At 37.8% G+C, this 16,645-nt stretch overlaps 1 protein-coding gene across 4 annotated transcripts in view; it reads left to right on the top strand.

Annotated features, from left to right (window-relative positions):
- Positions 1–16,645, top strand: part of syt7b (synaptotagmin VIIb) — a 107,851-nt gene that overhangs the window by 75,012 nt on the left and 16,194 nt on the right. For 3 of the 4 annotated variants that reach the window (XM_055045191.1, XM_055045192.1, XM_055045188.1), the window contains 2 exons: positions 3,460–3,807; positions 8,882–9,004. In XM_055045191.1, the coding sequence (XP_054901166.1) occupies positions 3,460–3,807; positions 8,882–9,004 (471 nt within the window). The remainder of the gene's footprint in view (positions 1–3,459; positions 3,808–8,881; positions 9,005–16,645) is intronic. The other variant, XM_055045190.1, reaches the window with a different exon arrangement.

Here is a 16,645-nt window from a genome sequence, read left to right as displayed (position 1 = left end):
CAGCAGATCAAAAGTGCTCATTGCTTCGGGCTTCTGAATAAACGTGGCTGTTGCCACATATATTATTCAAAAGACGACAAAAATGTACGCCGTCTTAACAGATAAATCGACACAGGAAATTCCTATAAGGAAAGGAGTGTCTGTTTTATTACCAAACATTTCCCAAATGAGAAAAATCTGTGTCAGATTTGTGTCACTGGACAGACCGGCGCAATTTATCAGCCCAGAGACTGGCTCCCAGAGGTCTGGCCTAATGTCACCGTCAATCCAGACAGATTTATTCATTTTTCATTTAAGATAACATGACTTTTGCACCTATAAGTATTTCAAAATGTAAAACTTGTCGGCTGATTTTTTTTGCCTATTGTTCATTTTGATCATTGTGTTTCTTTGTTTTGGTTTGTGCACTTAAATACAGATGCACAATAATTATGTTTTTCCAAGTGTTGCTGTGTTCTTCACTTTTGTGTTTCTCACATTTGAAGACGAGTGAAGAAAATTCTTTGGTAAAGCATGTCATTTATGAGAATTTGCTCTTAAATTATTCTAAATATTATATATTCTTAATTAAGTTGAACAAAAAAAAATTATTTGTGTTAATTAGACTGGGCGTTACATTTATTTCTGTTATGGAGGGGTTTTTTATTCTAGATTAACAACTACATTTCATCAATAACTCAGTCATTTCACTGATATTTAAATTGTAATACAATATGACTGCTCTCTATTTCATTTACAGTTGAAACCAGAAATTTACATACAATAAAAAGACACATAAACATATTTTTTCTTGCTGTCTAAAGTTGAATCAGACAAAATTTGTCTTGTTTTAAGTCAGTTAGAATCACCAAAATTATTTCCATTTGCTAAATTGCACAATATTGAGAAAAAGAATATGTAAGAATTATTTAATAATGTTATCAAAGTCATCAGAAGTTTTCATACAGGATATAACTATTGCTTTAAGGAAAAAAATAAAAACAGATGATGATGTCATGGCTTTGGAAACTTCTTATAAGTTAGTTGAGACATTTAAGATTTTGTTCTGCTTTTTATTTTCGTGGCCTAAATTGCACAAGCAGAGAAATTAGCCAAATATGTTATAGAAATATGTCAGTTCTCAGAACTGAATCTTCGTTTTTCATTAAATACTTTCTCGTCATGATCTGGGTTTTGTAAATATCTGTCCTAATTTTAAGAGAAAGTAAAACAGAAGTCTCAACGTCAAGTAGGAAACCTTTGTTCCAGCATCACTGGCCACTTTGAACTGCTGCCAAGAGGAACCCAGCTGTGAGGTCCAACATCATAATGTGGTGTCGCCTCTATTGAGGGCATCATTTGGACCTCAGCAGATGCAGCTCTGACTCCATCATCTTCCTGATGCTACCAACAAGGAAGATTGACACAAAGCTCCTTAGTTACATCACTTTTATCATCTGAAAAATAGAAAAAGCACAGTATCCAAAATAGATTATTTTTGTTTACTCTGCTGTCACAGAAAGGAAGTCCTTTCAACGGTACTTGTCAGACAGTATATATCTGTACATGCATAAAAATCTAAGGTCAGTGTTTTGTTTTTTTTTCGCATTTCTGAATGGGATATGTGCCATAAGAGGTCGAGGCTGTTCGGTGCTTTCAGACTAACCACACTGAGGTCTAATTTATCCATTACCTTCAGCTTGTGTGCGAGTCCACATAGCGTTGCCTTCAGCACCGACTCAAACACTTACAGCCGAACATCGGACATTTCAGAAACAGCCTCAGTGTTTAAATAACTCTCTGTTTCAAACCAAGGCTATCGTCACCATGTAAAGAAAGCAAATCATGACCAGATTTTGGTTTTCTTTTGGGTTTAAGAAATGCTTTTTTATTTTATCATATTATGTGCCAATGTAATATGTATGTCATTTATCAATTTGTACTTCAATTCAATACACTCTGTTGCCATTTTTATCCCAATTTTCATCCATTTTGTATTTGTAAACACACAATTTATGCTCAGGTTATGAACCTCCTACCTGTGTAATGTTTCTTCTTTAAGTAGTTTGATGAATTTATAAATGAACCAAAAACAAAGTGGCATTCTGACATAAATCCATTGACTTTTATGCCAAGACTTTAGATTACACCCCATTTATTAGCTCATTTGAGCTACTTGATTCCAATAATTTATAACTACATAAGACTCTTGATCAAACCAAACTAACTGTAAAATATGAACTGATTTTGAAAGATCACTGTACTGTTTATGTAAGGAGTAGAAAAAGCACAGAATTCAAAATAGATTTTATACAGTAGTTAGTTGCACATCATAGTTTAAACCTGAAAACTTAACAATTTAAAAAATGACTCTATTAGCAATATTATTTCATTCAAACTGAATTAAATAAATACAGAATACATGTGGATACATTCATCCACACGTATAAAGTTTTACTATTGGGCACAAGTAAATAAATATCAATAAAAAAATGCAAGGGTAAATTCCTCAGGTGAATTATACAAATGTGTGTGTTTGTGTTCTTGTTTACATAAGAGCTCCTGCATTTACTAGATGCAGCTTTGCTTAGCACCTCTGGGTGCTTTTCCTCTGGCGCTCCAGCGAGGTTAAGGCCGAGTTAATACCGAAGAGCTCCGCTAACGCAGCTCAAGTCCAGGTCGTAAATCCCCCCTCAGAGCTTTAGCTCCAAACTGAGCTGTTTAGCACAGGCTTACAGTTATCAGGCATGCCTGTGATTGAGGGGGTATAAGAAGAGTAGCAGCATTACACGAGTGTAAGAGAAATAGACCAATAATTAGAGAACAGAATTAAAGAGCAGTGATTGACGGCGGTGGAGAGATGGAGTGATGAGAGGGTGGGGAAAAGACGAATGGACAGGGGAGAGATGAAGAACTGCTGAGTTTTGGAGCGCACAAGTGAAAATGAGGGGTGGGAGGAGTGGAAAAGGACCTTAGAGAAAGACGGATGGAAGCAAAAGTCATCAAGTCAAGAAGGTAGAAGTAGGTCAAAGCTAATTAGAGAGAGCGATAACGTCCAGCCGCAGTTTAGTGCTGCAGATGGAAGCTCCAGCTAAGTGATAGTGATACTTCAATTTAACTCAGGTTCAATTTTGCAGGGGTTTGTTTTGACACAATTTTAATGGAAGGAAAATTGAATGTTAACATTACATGCTTTTCCACTGACATACACACATGCACTTTTATGCAGCCTAAGCTCAAACGTTGAAGCAGCAGTCTTTATCTAGGCACCACACATAACAGCAATTTTTCTGTTGTTCTTTTTCTATTTTCTACGATTTTGCCCTTTTTTCCTTACTAACATTTTTTTTTATATCACCAATCACATGCTTCCATTTGTTGCGCTTTCCTTTTGCACCTTTCAATCCATGCTGTGTCTAATTCTAAGCTCTGCCCTCTTGTGTCCATCTGCTTCCTTCCTGCTGCCGTCTTTCCGCTCAGTTTCGGGGATGCTTCCCTCTCGTCTGCCTCCACTCTGGAGCACATCCCGTCATCGGCTGTCGCGCGTCCCCGACCTCTTGTCCGCCAGCAGAGCCTCCAACAGCCCCTCACTCACCAGCCCCCTCCGGGTCCCAATGACCCCCCGGTCACCTCACAGAGCCTGGGTCAGTTGCACACAGGCCCAGGCGGCGGGGGCCACCGTGGGGGCCCGCGAGGGGTCCGGGGTAGTCCGGCTGGAGCTTCCAGGTATAGAGGGACAGGGGCTGGCCGATCACGGTCAAATCCAGGGAGCTGGGACCACATGATGGAGCAGATTCGCCACAGAGGTCTGGACGTCAAGTCATTCCTGTAAGTGTCACAAAGTTCTCTACTCATTTGTTGATTTGTTTACTTATAACCTGGCTAATCAGAGAACTAGCAGTAGTAAAGTTGCCAAGTCCTTCAAATGGAGTTGATGAGTCGTTTCAGTTTGGTTTCATCATTAAAACGTGGTAATACCAAATTATTGTTTGTAACATCTTTAATGTGTTTTTGATGTTTAACTGACTGAACAATTAAGTAGAACGTGGCATTGAAGAAAACCTGAACATATTTCTTCCTGAATGTTAGAAATTCATGTAAGTGTTGTGTCATAATTTATAGATTAAATGTAAGAAATTGAGCTTTTCCAAGCAAGTGTGTGCTAATTTATTTTTTTTTAAAACAAGATAAACTAAACCCGTCATACATCTTTTAATCATGTACTGTCATTCTCACTTCATACATCTTACTAATACATTAATTATTTACTGCAGTATTAGAGAGTGTGTGTAACTCTATGCAGGCAATAGATCAGATACGATGCACTTTAACTAGACTCAGTGATTTCAAGTATATCAGTGAAAATAAGTTTGCTGTCAGTGTTGGAAATGCTGAGATGGATTTTGTATTGGTGCTTTAAGTTTTACATTAAGCTTGGATTTCCCTGAGTTTTTGTTTGCTTAAAAATTGCCCTATTCAGTGGCTTTATAAATCATAGTAAATCTTTTTTCTGCGCAGCACTCTGTAGCTAGTCCCTGCACACACATCTCACAGCTGGCTGCACACAGAACACAAAGGATGGCTTCTTTATCAAAAAATAGCTTGTGCCTCATGCTCCAGTTTACTGTGGTTGAAAACATTTAGTTCTTCTTTCTGTATGTTTAACTGTTTTATTGGTGTATTTACAAGAAAATAAGACCTTTTTGTAAACAAACTCAGAAACGAACACAACAAACTTGATATAATGAACTCAGCAAACAACTGACATTGACAACATATAATCATATAATTGCATGCAGTGTCAGATACAGGAGAAAAATGACTATGCAGCATCTTAGATTTAACTTACAAGACAATGTTACTTTGCAATTTACAGCAGCCAATCCAAAGACCTGTGATAAGAATTGCCCCTCTGCCTCTGCTCCCCAATTAAAAAATATTTTTTTCCTCAAACCACCAATCTGACATCAAACATAAAATACTAAAGACTCACTGCACAGGAAACCATTAATGAGATGTCTATATTCCATATAATATCTGGTGAACAGGATAGATACTGGAATACAGAGGCCTGTGATTTTTTGACTTCCAGAGCCCAGAGAGATCTCTTCCACTGCTTGACTTGAATGATAAATTACAGATGATGTGCTGTTCCTCACCGGCCTCCCCTCCTGACCATAAACACACACTCTCGCACGCATCAATAACCAAACCTCTTCCCTTCTGAGCTTTTTGCTGGTTCACTTATTAACATTGTCTCGAGGCTGAAAAACCATATTGAGGTTTCATTGCTTGCAAGCTCTGTCTTTATGAATGTCAGTGGAGCAAATACATTATCTCTTGGCACCCGTGGTGATTGGGGATATGATGCATTTGTCAACTTATGGTATGGACAAGAAAAAAACAGCAGCTTTCTTCCATTTGTATCTTGTGTCATAGCGCTTTTATTCCAGATCGATAAACCTGCTGTAGGTGGTAATGATTTCAGCATCCTTTGGTTGGGGTGCACGCTTCATCTATACAAATTCAGTCAGCCCATCAATGAGCATCATGAGGGTTGTGTTTATGCGTTCCCAGTGGGCTACTGCCTCTTGAGTACTGATATGTTCCCTCTTGCTGTCAATACTTCTTCTACAAACGGCATTGAATTAAGGACTGGAGTGCGCTACAGATGGCATATGGCAGCTAGAAAAGAAAGAAATGTGATGTTTGCAGAGATGAGAGAAAGATCAGTGGGGAAATGAGCAGAAAACATCAAAAGACGACCAAATAACTTTCATTTTTGATCACCTTACTTTTTTACTTACTTCTAAGCTTTAGGCACACTTTCATGTCTCTATTGATGTTTGTCTAATCAGTGACGGGTTTAATGTACTATTTGGGAGCTTTGTTTCCTGTCTTAAATTAATTAATGTTTCAACCAAGAGGACTAAAACCTCAAACTCTTCAGTGATGCAAGAGTTCAGTATCAAACTTATATCACTTACTTAGGAAAGTGAGATGGCAAATATTACATTAAAGGAAAAATACACCAGACATAAACCTTTAATTAACATGATAATATGGTTCTATTTGATTGATTCTGTTTGTTTTCGTATGAGTTACAACAACATTCAATTTCCTTCTGGGATTAATAAAGTAAAGTGACTTTATGAAGTCATAGTGAGTATTCAACTTAGGGAGGAGGACCTTTCCTAGCTACCCAGTCTCACACTGTTTGCCACCTTGGAGGGAGCGTCTTTCTTCAATGGCAAAGGAAGGAACTACTTCTTTCAAGAAACCCTGGGTCCAAAGGAGTAATTTCGGAGTATTTTCCATGTACCAAGCATCTGTATTCACAAGAAATATGCCTTGGGCCTTGGGTTGTTTGAAATTCTGCAAAATCTTTGAATTATAGATTCCCCAACAGAGGCATTGTTCCTCTTTCCATCATTGAACTGATGCTGTTGCCATTCTTCTGAAGGATAAGAACCACAGCTTCACCAATGCTCCCTACATGTGCCGGCTGAGTCAACATCTGCCCCAGGACTGGACAGCATCACCTGGAGTTGAAAGGAGAAGTACCCCAATCACCATGGTAGAGCGGCTGCTGTATCTAGTTTCCCTTTTTTATTTATACCAGAGGCCATTGGCACTATTTCCCCCCATTCCAAGAGAAAGAATGAATTTCAACTCCAGATGGTTGTTCTACCACAAACTGAGCAGCAACTGCCTTTGTTTCCCCAGCCGTCACTACAAAAACCCCTCTGCTGTTAGGTTCCCATCATTCATCAGAGATTCCTTGCTTCATTAAGGATGACTAAAGCAAGAGGTATGCCAGGGCAGAAATAAGTTTGCTTAAGAAAATTTTGGTTGTGATTTTCTGTTTTGTTGTTTTATTGCATTTTCCAGGATTTGATCCTGCAAACTCCTTGGGAACAAACAGGCCATTTATAGTATCTTTTAATCTTTTATAAGGTTATTGATTGATAGTCATTCTCATCATACAATGTGAGTTTTGTGCATTTTACCAGAGCTTTTCTTTCCTCCTTTTCAGTCTCCGCTAATGTGACGATTCTTTCTTTCTGCCTGAGGAAAGCTTATAGTGGTGATGTTAAATGTGATTCTTCGTTGGTTTCTTTTCCGGTGAAATGTTCCTGGATTTCTCATGGTGCGTCATCTGAGTCAGAGTTCTGAACAGCAGATTCTGGTGCTGCTGAGGGGCAAACCAGTACTGATGACCATTAAAGTTATAGTCATGCTTTTGGAAGTTTGCATTGAATGCACGCAAGCCAAGCAAGTGGTGTTATCTTTATCCTTGACACATATGTTGCTAATATCCCCCTAAAGAGGGATTATCTAAATGCCTAGATTTGGTCCCAAAGTTCATTTTATCATAGCTCTCACAATCTGTTTCATTGTTTGAATCAGTACTCTAAGACGTGTCAATATCCCCTTCAAAAGCTCAGAGTACGACAACATAAGTTGTAATTTTCTGTATATATAAAAGTTTTATTTGCTTTGTTTAAAGTAGTTGTACAGGTCACTACATTGTCATTCGGTCGTATTATTGTTGATGTTATTATATCTTTGTTTATTTTTATTTTTTGTTAGTTATTACTTTTTAGTATTTTATATTAGTTTAGCTATTCTTTCAATTTTTTTTTTTTACATGTAGTTGAGTGTTACTTGCTAAGCAAGTTAATTGATTAAAGTTTTACCGGAAATACATAATTAATTTTGGTATTAAACTCATGCAGAAGAGATGTTGTTTGTGTTTATTCCATGTTTACATGTGCAGTGCTGCTCAAGACCCAACATGTGTTGGGACATATTATTTTATCTATTATTATTTTAATATTTAAGCCTTATCAGGCAGCCATTCATAAACAACAACTGAGACTGAAAGCTACTTTTCTGTTATTTCATAATAATCAAGGAGTGGCCTGACTTGATATTTGAGATCTAAATTAGTTTGATTAGTTTTTGCCTTTGACATTTAGTAATAGTTGTTCATAGTCAAACTAAACCCATTCTTGCATAGAAGGGGAAAAAGTTTGATCATCTCCTGTTATCTCAAATAAAACTAGAAATAACCACAGATATTGTTCACACTCTAATTTCAGCACTAAGGGATCAAACAACTAAGGACTCAGTATGTGATAAATAAACTGGCACATTAACAATCAGTCCTTCCAGAACAATCTGCTCATCCTATCGTCACAGAATGCTGAGTCTTATTCTCACATGAAATGTGAGAATAAGACTTTTGTAGTGATTAATGTGTTCTGTGGCTTTTAATAGCTCATTCCTACAGAGCGGTAAAATGAAAAATATCAAGCAACGTCTTCTTCTTTTTAACTTGCTCTAAGCATATTTGAAAACATTAGAAATGGGAAAATTAAACTCAGAAATTCAAAGTTGTAACTCTTTGCATAAATGATCCCATTGGGGATGGAAATTCATATTTCCTAATCATTTAATTTTGTCTGCCAGAGACTACAAAGACTATCCTCATGGGTTATTGATGTTGATTTATTGACTGTTGTTCACATAATCTACTTCAGTTGTAAAATACATCTGAAGAAAATGTGATGCTTCTTAAAACGTTTGCATAAGTAATGAAACGGCAAAACCTCAGGCTTTCTCGATGTTACTGACTGCATGCAGATTTTCATAAGATGCATTGCAAAGGTGTGGTTGCAGTTTTTGCTAAGATGAAACACTGTAGTGTCCTCACATCGTTCTACCACCTCTCTCCCACTCTCTCTTTGTACACCAAATGAATGTGTGCTGGGTGTGTTTCCCATCACTGCCTGTCTGTGTGTTTTGCCTGGAATATGTGTGTGTCGCCGTTTGTCCACATATTCCACCTGTGTGTGGACTTGTGATCCCTTGTTTGTCTCTGTATGTGTGTGTCCAGTGAGGGGAAGATGGTTGTTCTGTCTCTAGCAATCGGGCTGGCTGAACAGGATGACTTTGCCAACCTCCCAGATCTCCAGGAAGCTCCGGCAAGCAAAGAAAATGAAACCACACCAGATAAAAGGTAATTACAGATGGAGGCGCATGAATGTGAGCACAATATGTGAAGTGGACGGGAGTGTCATAAACGCCTCACACTGGGTTAAATCCTCAGTAGTTCAGCTTTCTGAGTTCTTCAAAATGGGAACTCTGGGTGTATCCTTTGAGTCTTGATAGTTTGAGATTGGACTTCAGTGCATCAGGCCTGAAGTTTTGTGCGTTTCTGGAGTTATTTCTGCAGATTGGCATGTTGCTCAGTCCTCTGAGACCCTGCTGCATTTTACGGACTTCATACCATCAGGGATATTATAATGGTAAATGCAAAGTAATGTCATTTAGCTTAAGATTTCTGTGTTTAAAGCTTTTTATATTATCTGTTAAAAATTTACAGCTGATTGATTTGTTTTGTGTTGATGCCTGTTTTATACTGTATGTATCCAGAGATTTGTATGACTGTTAGCCACTCACTGATTAGAAAAGTTAAAAGTTTAAAAAAAAAAAAAAATGTAACTTAAACTCTCTTATAATTATGTTTCCACCACAAATAGCAACTGTGACCCCAAGATTTTGGTTTGAAAAGGCTACAGTTTAATTTGCTATGCTTGATTATGGAAAGCGTTGATTATTTCAACCTACATTTTTAACTTCTGCTGATGCAGATAGACAGCAGTTCCATGTGCTCTTTACAGCTCTTCTGTAACTCGGCAATGAAAACAAACAAATCTTTATTGTTACATTATATCTTCTAAGAAAAGACTTGCTGTATGACTAACTGCCTTCTCTCATCTGTTAAGAAGAAAAAGTGCTCGTTTTCTCCATTTCGGCACATTTGTTGGTGTACTTTGCATTTCTGGGACTTTTAGCTCACGAATTCAGAGATCTCATAATACATACTTTGTTTTGTGAGGTTTCTGTTTTACCATGGCCTCATAGAGTTTTTTTTTTTTATTTGAATTATTCTGTGAAAAGGTGTGATATAATTTAAGACCTTTCAAGCTTCATGTCATAGATGAAATTCCAAACACCCATGTCATAGATGAAATTCCAAACACCCATGTAGTGCAGTTAGCACTTAAATTAAAAAACTCCCCAAACTCGACTAATTCCCAGAAACAGGGCAACAACTTGACCACGTCAACCTCTCCAGCGTAAACTTATAACATTACATTTTCTGGATTTCTCTCTCTGTCATTTTGCCCTTAAAGCGTTGGGCTTTTAAAATGTTCCCACTTATTTTATGCCCAACTTGAAGCTTTCTCTCATTTTTATATTACATAATTGCACAACCTCCCACCAGTTGTTTCCTTTATTTGTTGTTGTTGCATTTTCACTCGCATATTCTCTGCGGTCCCCACCCAGAACTTTGAAAGTCTGCTTGACAGCAGCTCTTTGCAGCTCCTTTGATGTCTGAATCGCAGACACAGGAGCAGGGCACCCTCATTATTTAGAAGTAAGATTCCCTGCATGAAACGCTCATCTAAAAATATGCTAAGTTCTCTCATCTACCAGTGATCTCGCAGCAGCAGTCACAGACTAACGCAGTCTCCCAGCTGGTGTACAAAGGACTGCACAGGCTTCTCTCTTATCACATCAGTGTTTGAGGGATAAAGTACTTACCACACTGCCTTCAGTCTGCTGGGCTCAGGACAGCAGGGCATAGTTCAGGATAAGCATCTATACATTCCAGCGTAGGTGTTTTTCTGTGGTATTATTTTTTCCCATTAAATGTCTCAGCTGCACAAAGTTTTATCAAAACATTCCTTCAGTATATCAAACCATGCTACTATAAAACTAGGTTATCGTGAACTTTTGGTGGATGAAGACTAGAAACTTGCCTTATGTAATATAACTGTTTTGGGGGGGGGGGGTTGTTGTTGTTTATTTTTTGCAAAAATGATTTAAAAACAGTGTTGTAAACAAATGATGACCACCGCTGTCGAGCCTGTGGGGTTGTAAGGTGCCTGGTTCTGATCACAGCCCAGCCACCTTACCAGGGCTCATGTGGGCCAAGTTGTCCACTGTTCTTCCACATCTAAAAACAGCTCTCTATGATCATCATCTCTATCTGTCCTTCTCCTCCCTTTGTCTCTGCAGTTACTTTCGAGCTGTGTTTCTGTCTGCTGGTCTGCTCCTGGCTGTTGTCAGAAAGCCTTCAGCATGACTGAGCAAGATGCAATGGGATGATCCCGCCAAGATTATGTGTGACAAAACAAAAAGCTGTCAGACGGCTACGCAGAGAAAGGACGAAGAAAAATCATTTGCTTCTAGTTCTGTAGACAAATTATCTTATTTTTAAAGATAAAAATAAGACTCGAAACTGGAGGTCGGAGGCAAAACTTTTGGCATATACATCTTTCACACAGAAAATCTTACGAAAACCCAGACAGCAGATAAATAAAATACAAGGTTTAAATATAAATTTAACAAAAACAAGCTGAATATGGACATGTTGCATGATGAAAGCTAAATTTAGGTCTATTATAATTTGTAAACTTCTTGCTTCTCTGTGAGCTCTCTGCAAAAAAAACTTATCTCACCATAACAACTGCATCTTGTTTTTTTTCTCCAGCTGGAAACTGTCGATGAAACCTGTGAGCCTGAAACAAAACAGTAAATGTGTGGGCTGTTCTGAGTTATAAGTGGTTAAAATCTCTGTGGATCTCAGATGAGCCACAGAATCAGTAATAAGTTTAGGAAGTTCATTATGAGTGATCTCGTTCAGTGTGCTGACTCATTTCATCCCCTGCTAACATGAACATATTACTCAAACTTCATTGTCTTCTCAATATTGCAGCTACAAAGCCAATTAGTGGTATGAAACAAATGACCAAAAATTTCCCCTTGCTGAATAAGGGGCTGCGTTATTTTATGCAAATTTTCATACTTTTTTGAAGCTACAATTTTAATCTTAACTTTGATTTGGTGACAAACCAATATTTCTTAAAATGTCTCAACACTTAACAGAGATTCCGATACACTTTACTTTCAGGTGATAGTGCCTCACTTAATTTAATACTACTAATATATTTTTAACATTTGTCAGGAATGCATTTATACAGTACATTTTCACTTTACGTCACTTTTCTTTATCACACCTCATTTATGAAGGGTCTTATCAAAGGTTTTGTGCACAGGTCAACCTGTGCAAAACTATGATTAGCTTACCTTTGAGAGAAGATGTTTTCAAACTGTGTTTCATGTTGACAACTGCAACTGATGGGCTCTGGTTTTCCACTATTTGATTTATATCTAAGTTTTGGTGCAGAGTTGCTCAGAAGTGTCTTGTCAGTGACTATTCCTCGCTGGAGGAGTTGTTTTCCATTCTTCTTTTGTAAGGTTCTCTGTAATGTAAAATCTAAAATGGTTGAGATCTGGACTATGCCTTTGATCACACTTTGCCAAATAAATAAATAAAATCCTAAATATAATGTGCAGATGATCCTCTCTCCATCCTCCAACTCTATTAATGGGTCCTCTAATCTGTGATGTGCAGTTTTATGTTAGGTAAGTCCATGTGAGTCACTGTGGCGGACTGGACAAAGCCGGACATAATCACCCACCTGCAGATAACAATGACGGTGGCTCGGAGGCTGTTTTTGTTGTTATCGTCTCAGAAAGCTGCCTTTGCACGCCAGAGCTGCATCTTAATGAGCTCAGGGATGCACCGCACACAGAGATGCAACAGGGAAATAAATATGAATAAACCCAAAAGAGTTCACTTGCCCCAGACAACCCACCTTTGAACAATGAGGTTGTAAAAGCTGTGAAGACATGTGAGGCTTTTCGATATGAAACATTTCTGTTTAATTTGATTCTGTGTAAGCCAGTAGTAATGTTTTATGTCCGTGCAAAATTTCACTTGCAATCATTTCAAACGGCCCATTCAGTTGAACCTCATCAGCCTAAAGTCGCTGGAAACATGTTTGTGGACAACATGTTTGTTAACATGTTTGTTAACACAACAGTGGATAGAGACTGAGATAATAAAACATTTGTTAATTTTTGATGTCTGTGTCCTGCTGACCCAGCCTGAGTGAGGCTTTAGAGCTGGGGCCATCAAATCCAGGCCTTGAGGGCCAATGTCCCCTAACTATTCAATGTGTCCGCTTCAACACGTCAAATGATCAGGGCATTAGAAGAACTCTTGAGAACTTGACTTGGGCCATTTGATGCAGGTGTGTTGGACCAGTGACACATGCTGCAGGTCATTGGCCCTCTGGGCCTGAATTTGAGGACTCCTGCTTTTGGGGTTCAGGAAACCTTTGCAGGTGCTTTGAGTTAATTAGCTGATGTAGGTGTCACACCATGAGTTTTCAATATTGAACATTTCACAATATTTTAATATATTATACAACAAATTTGAAGTTTTACCTGTAACCCATAAACATCAGTTGAAAGGAAATAAATACTGCACTCATGTTGTATTGAATTGATATGTCTGACTTTAGTACATGATATGGATTACATCATGATAATAAAAATATAGATATTTTTATTCTTTTTTATTTAAATGCAGTCCTCTATTTCTCAGATTATTGGATCATCAAGAATTTTTTTTTATTTGCAAATAGGTCAGATAGTATATATTTTTTTAATTCTGGATCAAAATTTAAACTATCAACATTTGGCTTGATTTATAGCAAATTAAGATTAAGTCGGAGTTGTCCAATAGGGGCTGAATACAACCTCAATTTGTATTTATTTTTATTTTTTTCAGTCAGCTGTGACTTGCAAGCTGCCAAACTATTTCTGGTACTGTTGAAAACTATAAAAAGGATGAAAGCTGTGCAATAATATCCATCTTAATCATCCTGAGAATTTTTGCATGGAGAAAATCTTAAAAATGTACGATGATAAAGCTCAAATTTGCTCTTAGGAGGTTAGCAGCTGCTGAAGGTGTCTGAGTTCAGAGCTACAGACAATAGAAAAAAAATATGTGCCATAAACATTTGTTTGATCTCTGTCTGATGTTTAAAATTTCCTCACACATAGTAAATATTTATTTAAATTGCTTAACAGAAAATTTTTTAAAAAAACACCCTGCAGGTTATAATGATCTGTCAGTGTTGTGTTTGCTGCTTGCACTGTAGCCCAACATGGCCTGAAATTATAAATAGTCATTTGACAGTGAGTGCTGACAGTGTGTGGGAGTTTATGTTTCCACACTGTCATTCAGTGGATCAACAGGAAAGTGTTTTTACACAGAAAATAGAATAAACAAATTCAGACCAGTCCCTTTAGCACATATATTTTAATGCTTTGATGTTATTTCATATTAACTAGTTTCATCTGGCGATGGTGCGGAGTTGCACATTGTAACACAGTATGTTATAGATCAAGTAGGAAGTCGTCACCTTATAACACCTGACATATTTGCAAAGTCGACTCGTTCCAAAGTTAGTCTTAGGCAGTAATCACAGAGTCTCTCCGGGCTGCCTGCCATCAGTCCCTACTCTAGTCTTCAGAACCACTGGTGGCCTGAGAGGGAAGATGATTGGAAGAAGGAAAAAAAAAAAAAGAGATGTAGGTCAGCACAAAGGAGGATCTTTTGGAAAAAGAAAAACCGTCAAAAATCCAACTGCAGCTCATTCACAATCCCTGCTGCTGCTGCCTTGGTCGCAGAGTTGATTTAAGGCAGGTCATGAAAGAGGTGGGGCTGAAGGTGACAGTGATCAGCTCTTGATGTCAGTAATCAAATGTTATTGATTTTGTTCAGATTTTTTTACAAAAAGAAAGGGGACATTTTGTGTTGTGCTTTATGCATAAATCTACAAATAAAAAAAGAAAAAGCTACGCCCAGTGGATAAATCTTTAAAAACAGGGGAAGTTAGTACCAGCGGCACCTGGCCGGTCCATCTTCGTAGATGGCTCCATTAGTTGTATTAGCTGCCGTTCAGAGGAGGGGGAGGAGGCTCAGTGATTCGTCCCTGCTGAAGGGGAGCGCTGACTGCGCTGACATTGAAACCTGGGCCTCATCCATCAAAAGATATGGGACCAATATTGCATTTTTGTGGTCTCCTAGGGCGACTGTATGATCAGCAAGACTCAGATACAGAATGTTTATGGAGACACACTTCCTACCCTGGTCCTGCTGGTTCAGTTCATCTTTCAGGTTTTCACCCAACCATTCGCTCTCATGTTTCCCTCTCTGTTGTCTGTTTTTCAAGGACCCCCCTCAACATTTTCCCCTTTAGATTCAACCTCGTTTCCTCACCTCTTCTTCAATCCTCCATCACCGCCATTTCTTATACTACCACCTCTGGTTCATCTAATTGCATAAAAACCTTCCTTCTTATTCTCTTTGTTGCTATGCCAGTTTTCTGTCTGATTTCCCTTTCCACCATCGCTATTCATTTAATCCCAATTTTCCTGAGGGTGTTGACTGGTGCTGTGATGGAAACAATGTCACATCAGTGCATCTCTATCAGTGTAGATGGCTGTCAGTCCGGCCAGACTGCTTCATTGCTAAACATTAAAAGAAGAAATTGGATGTTTTTTCCTTCGTTGCTATAAAGAAAATGTGATGTTGCAGTAAGATTCATGTCCTTATAAGCATTTTGATTAAAGCTTTGACTGAGAATGCTTAATTTTCTAAACAGTTTAGTTAAATTATCTGACGTCACTCATAGGCCAACATTACTTTTAAACTCTTCACCTGGTTGAAGCCAAGCATTAAGCACAATATTTGCTGTTACAAGTCCATATGAATAATTTTATTCCAAGGTAGAGTATGCCGATGATTTTGGTGTGGCTTTTCGAATTAGAATTTTCGGTGAATTGACTTTTTACGAGTATTCTGTGGTTACAGGTGATTGTTAGACTTTGAGCAGGTGTGTTGTTTTATTTATTTTAATTTGCAATAAAAAATCTTTACTTTCTAAAACATTTTGTGTAGAATATCTTATGATTTTTTATGAGCATTATAAATGTACTATTTACACTGTTGGGTAGCTATTTGCATTCATTTCAGTTAGCTCATTTGAATTGGTGTTAATTTAAGTCAGCTAACTTAAGTCAGTTTTTCATCTAAGAACTCTTTACTTTCAGATCAAGTTTTCTACATATGATGTCATAACTTAAAATTTTATTGAGATTCACAGAATGCATATGCAAAAGTAAAAGCCACAGTGAAACAGAGTGAAGTCAAAAGTACACTCCAAGAGGAAAGCTTATCAAAAAGCATAAGCTACGAGATGGATACGCGAAAATTTCTGATGTGTTGAACATCCTGTGGAGTTCAGCTAAATTCACCATCGAGAAACAGAAGGGATATGATGGCAGAAAGGTGGTGGCACCAAACAACTAAACTCACCCAGTCCTTTGAGACTCTATTCACATTAAGAGGTTGTGTTCTGGACAAATATATTAGCCAAAGCTGATCGATTTAAGCTTTTCTATAATGTATTTTATGTTGTTTCTTCATTATTGCTGCTTCAAACTGTTCAAGCAGACCAGCCCACAAAGCATGCAGTATCCGAGGATAGGACTGTTTTTATTCCACTTTGATCCCTGATAGCACCAAAATGCAAGTTCATCATCAAACAACGTGTTTTTTTTCCATTTGACCAGGTTCCCTCACTTCTTTTTCCACAGGAGAAACCAGTATGTTTGAGGTGAACCCAACCAAAGGTGTCCTTCTAATTTACAAGATGTTGTAAATTAGCAT

This window comes from Poeciliopsis prolifica, unplaced genomic scaffold (assembly GCF_027474105.1).
Source record: "Poeciliopsis prolifica strain line A6 unplaced genomic scaffold, Auburn_PproV2 SCAFFOLD021, whole genome shotgun sequence".
Taxonomy (NCBI): Eukaryota; Metazoa; Chordata; class Actinopteri; order Cyprinodontiformes; family Poeciliidae; genus Poeciliopsis; species Poeciliopsis prolifica.
This window is presented reverse-complemented; position numbering and strand designations above follow the sequence as displayed.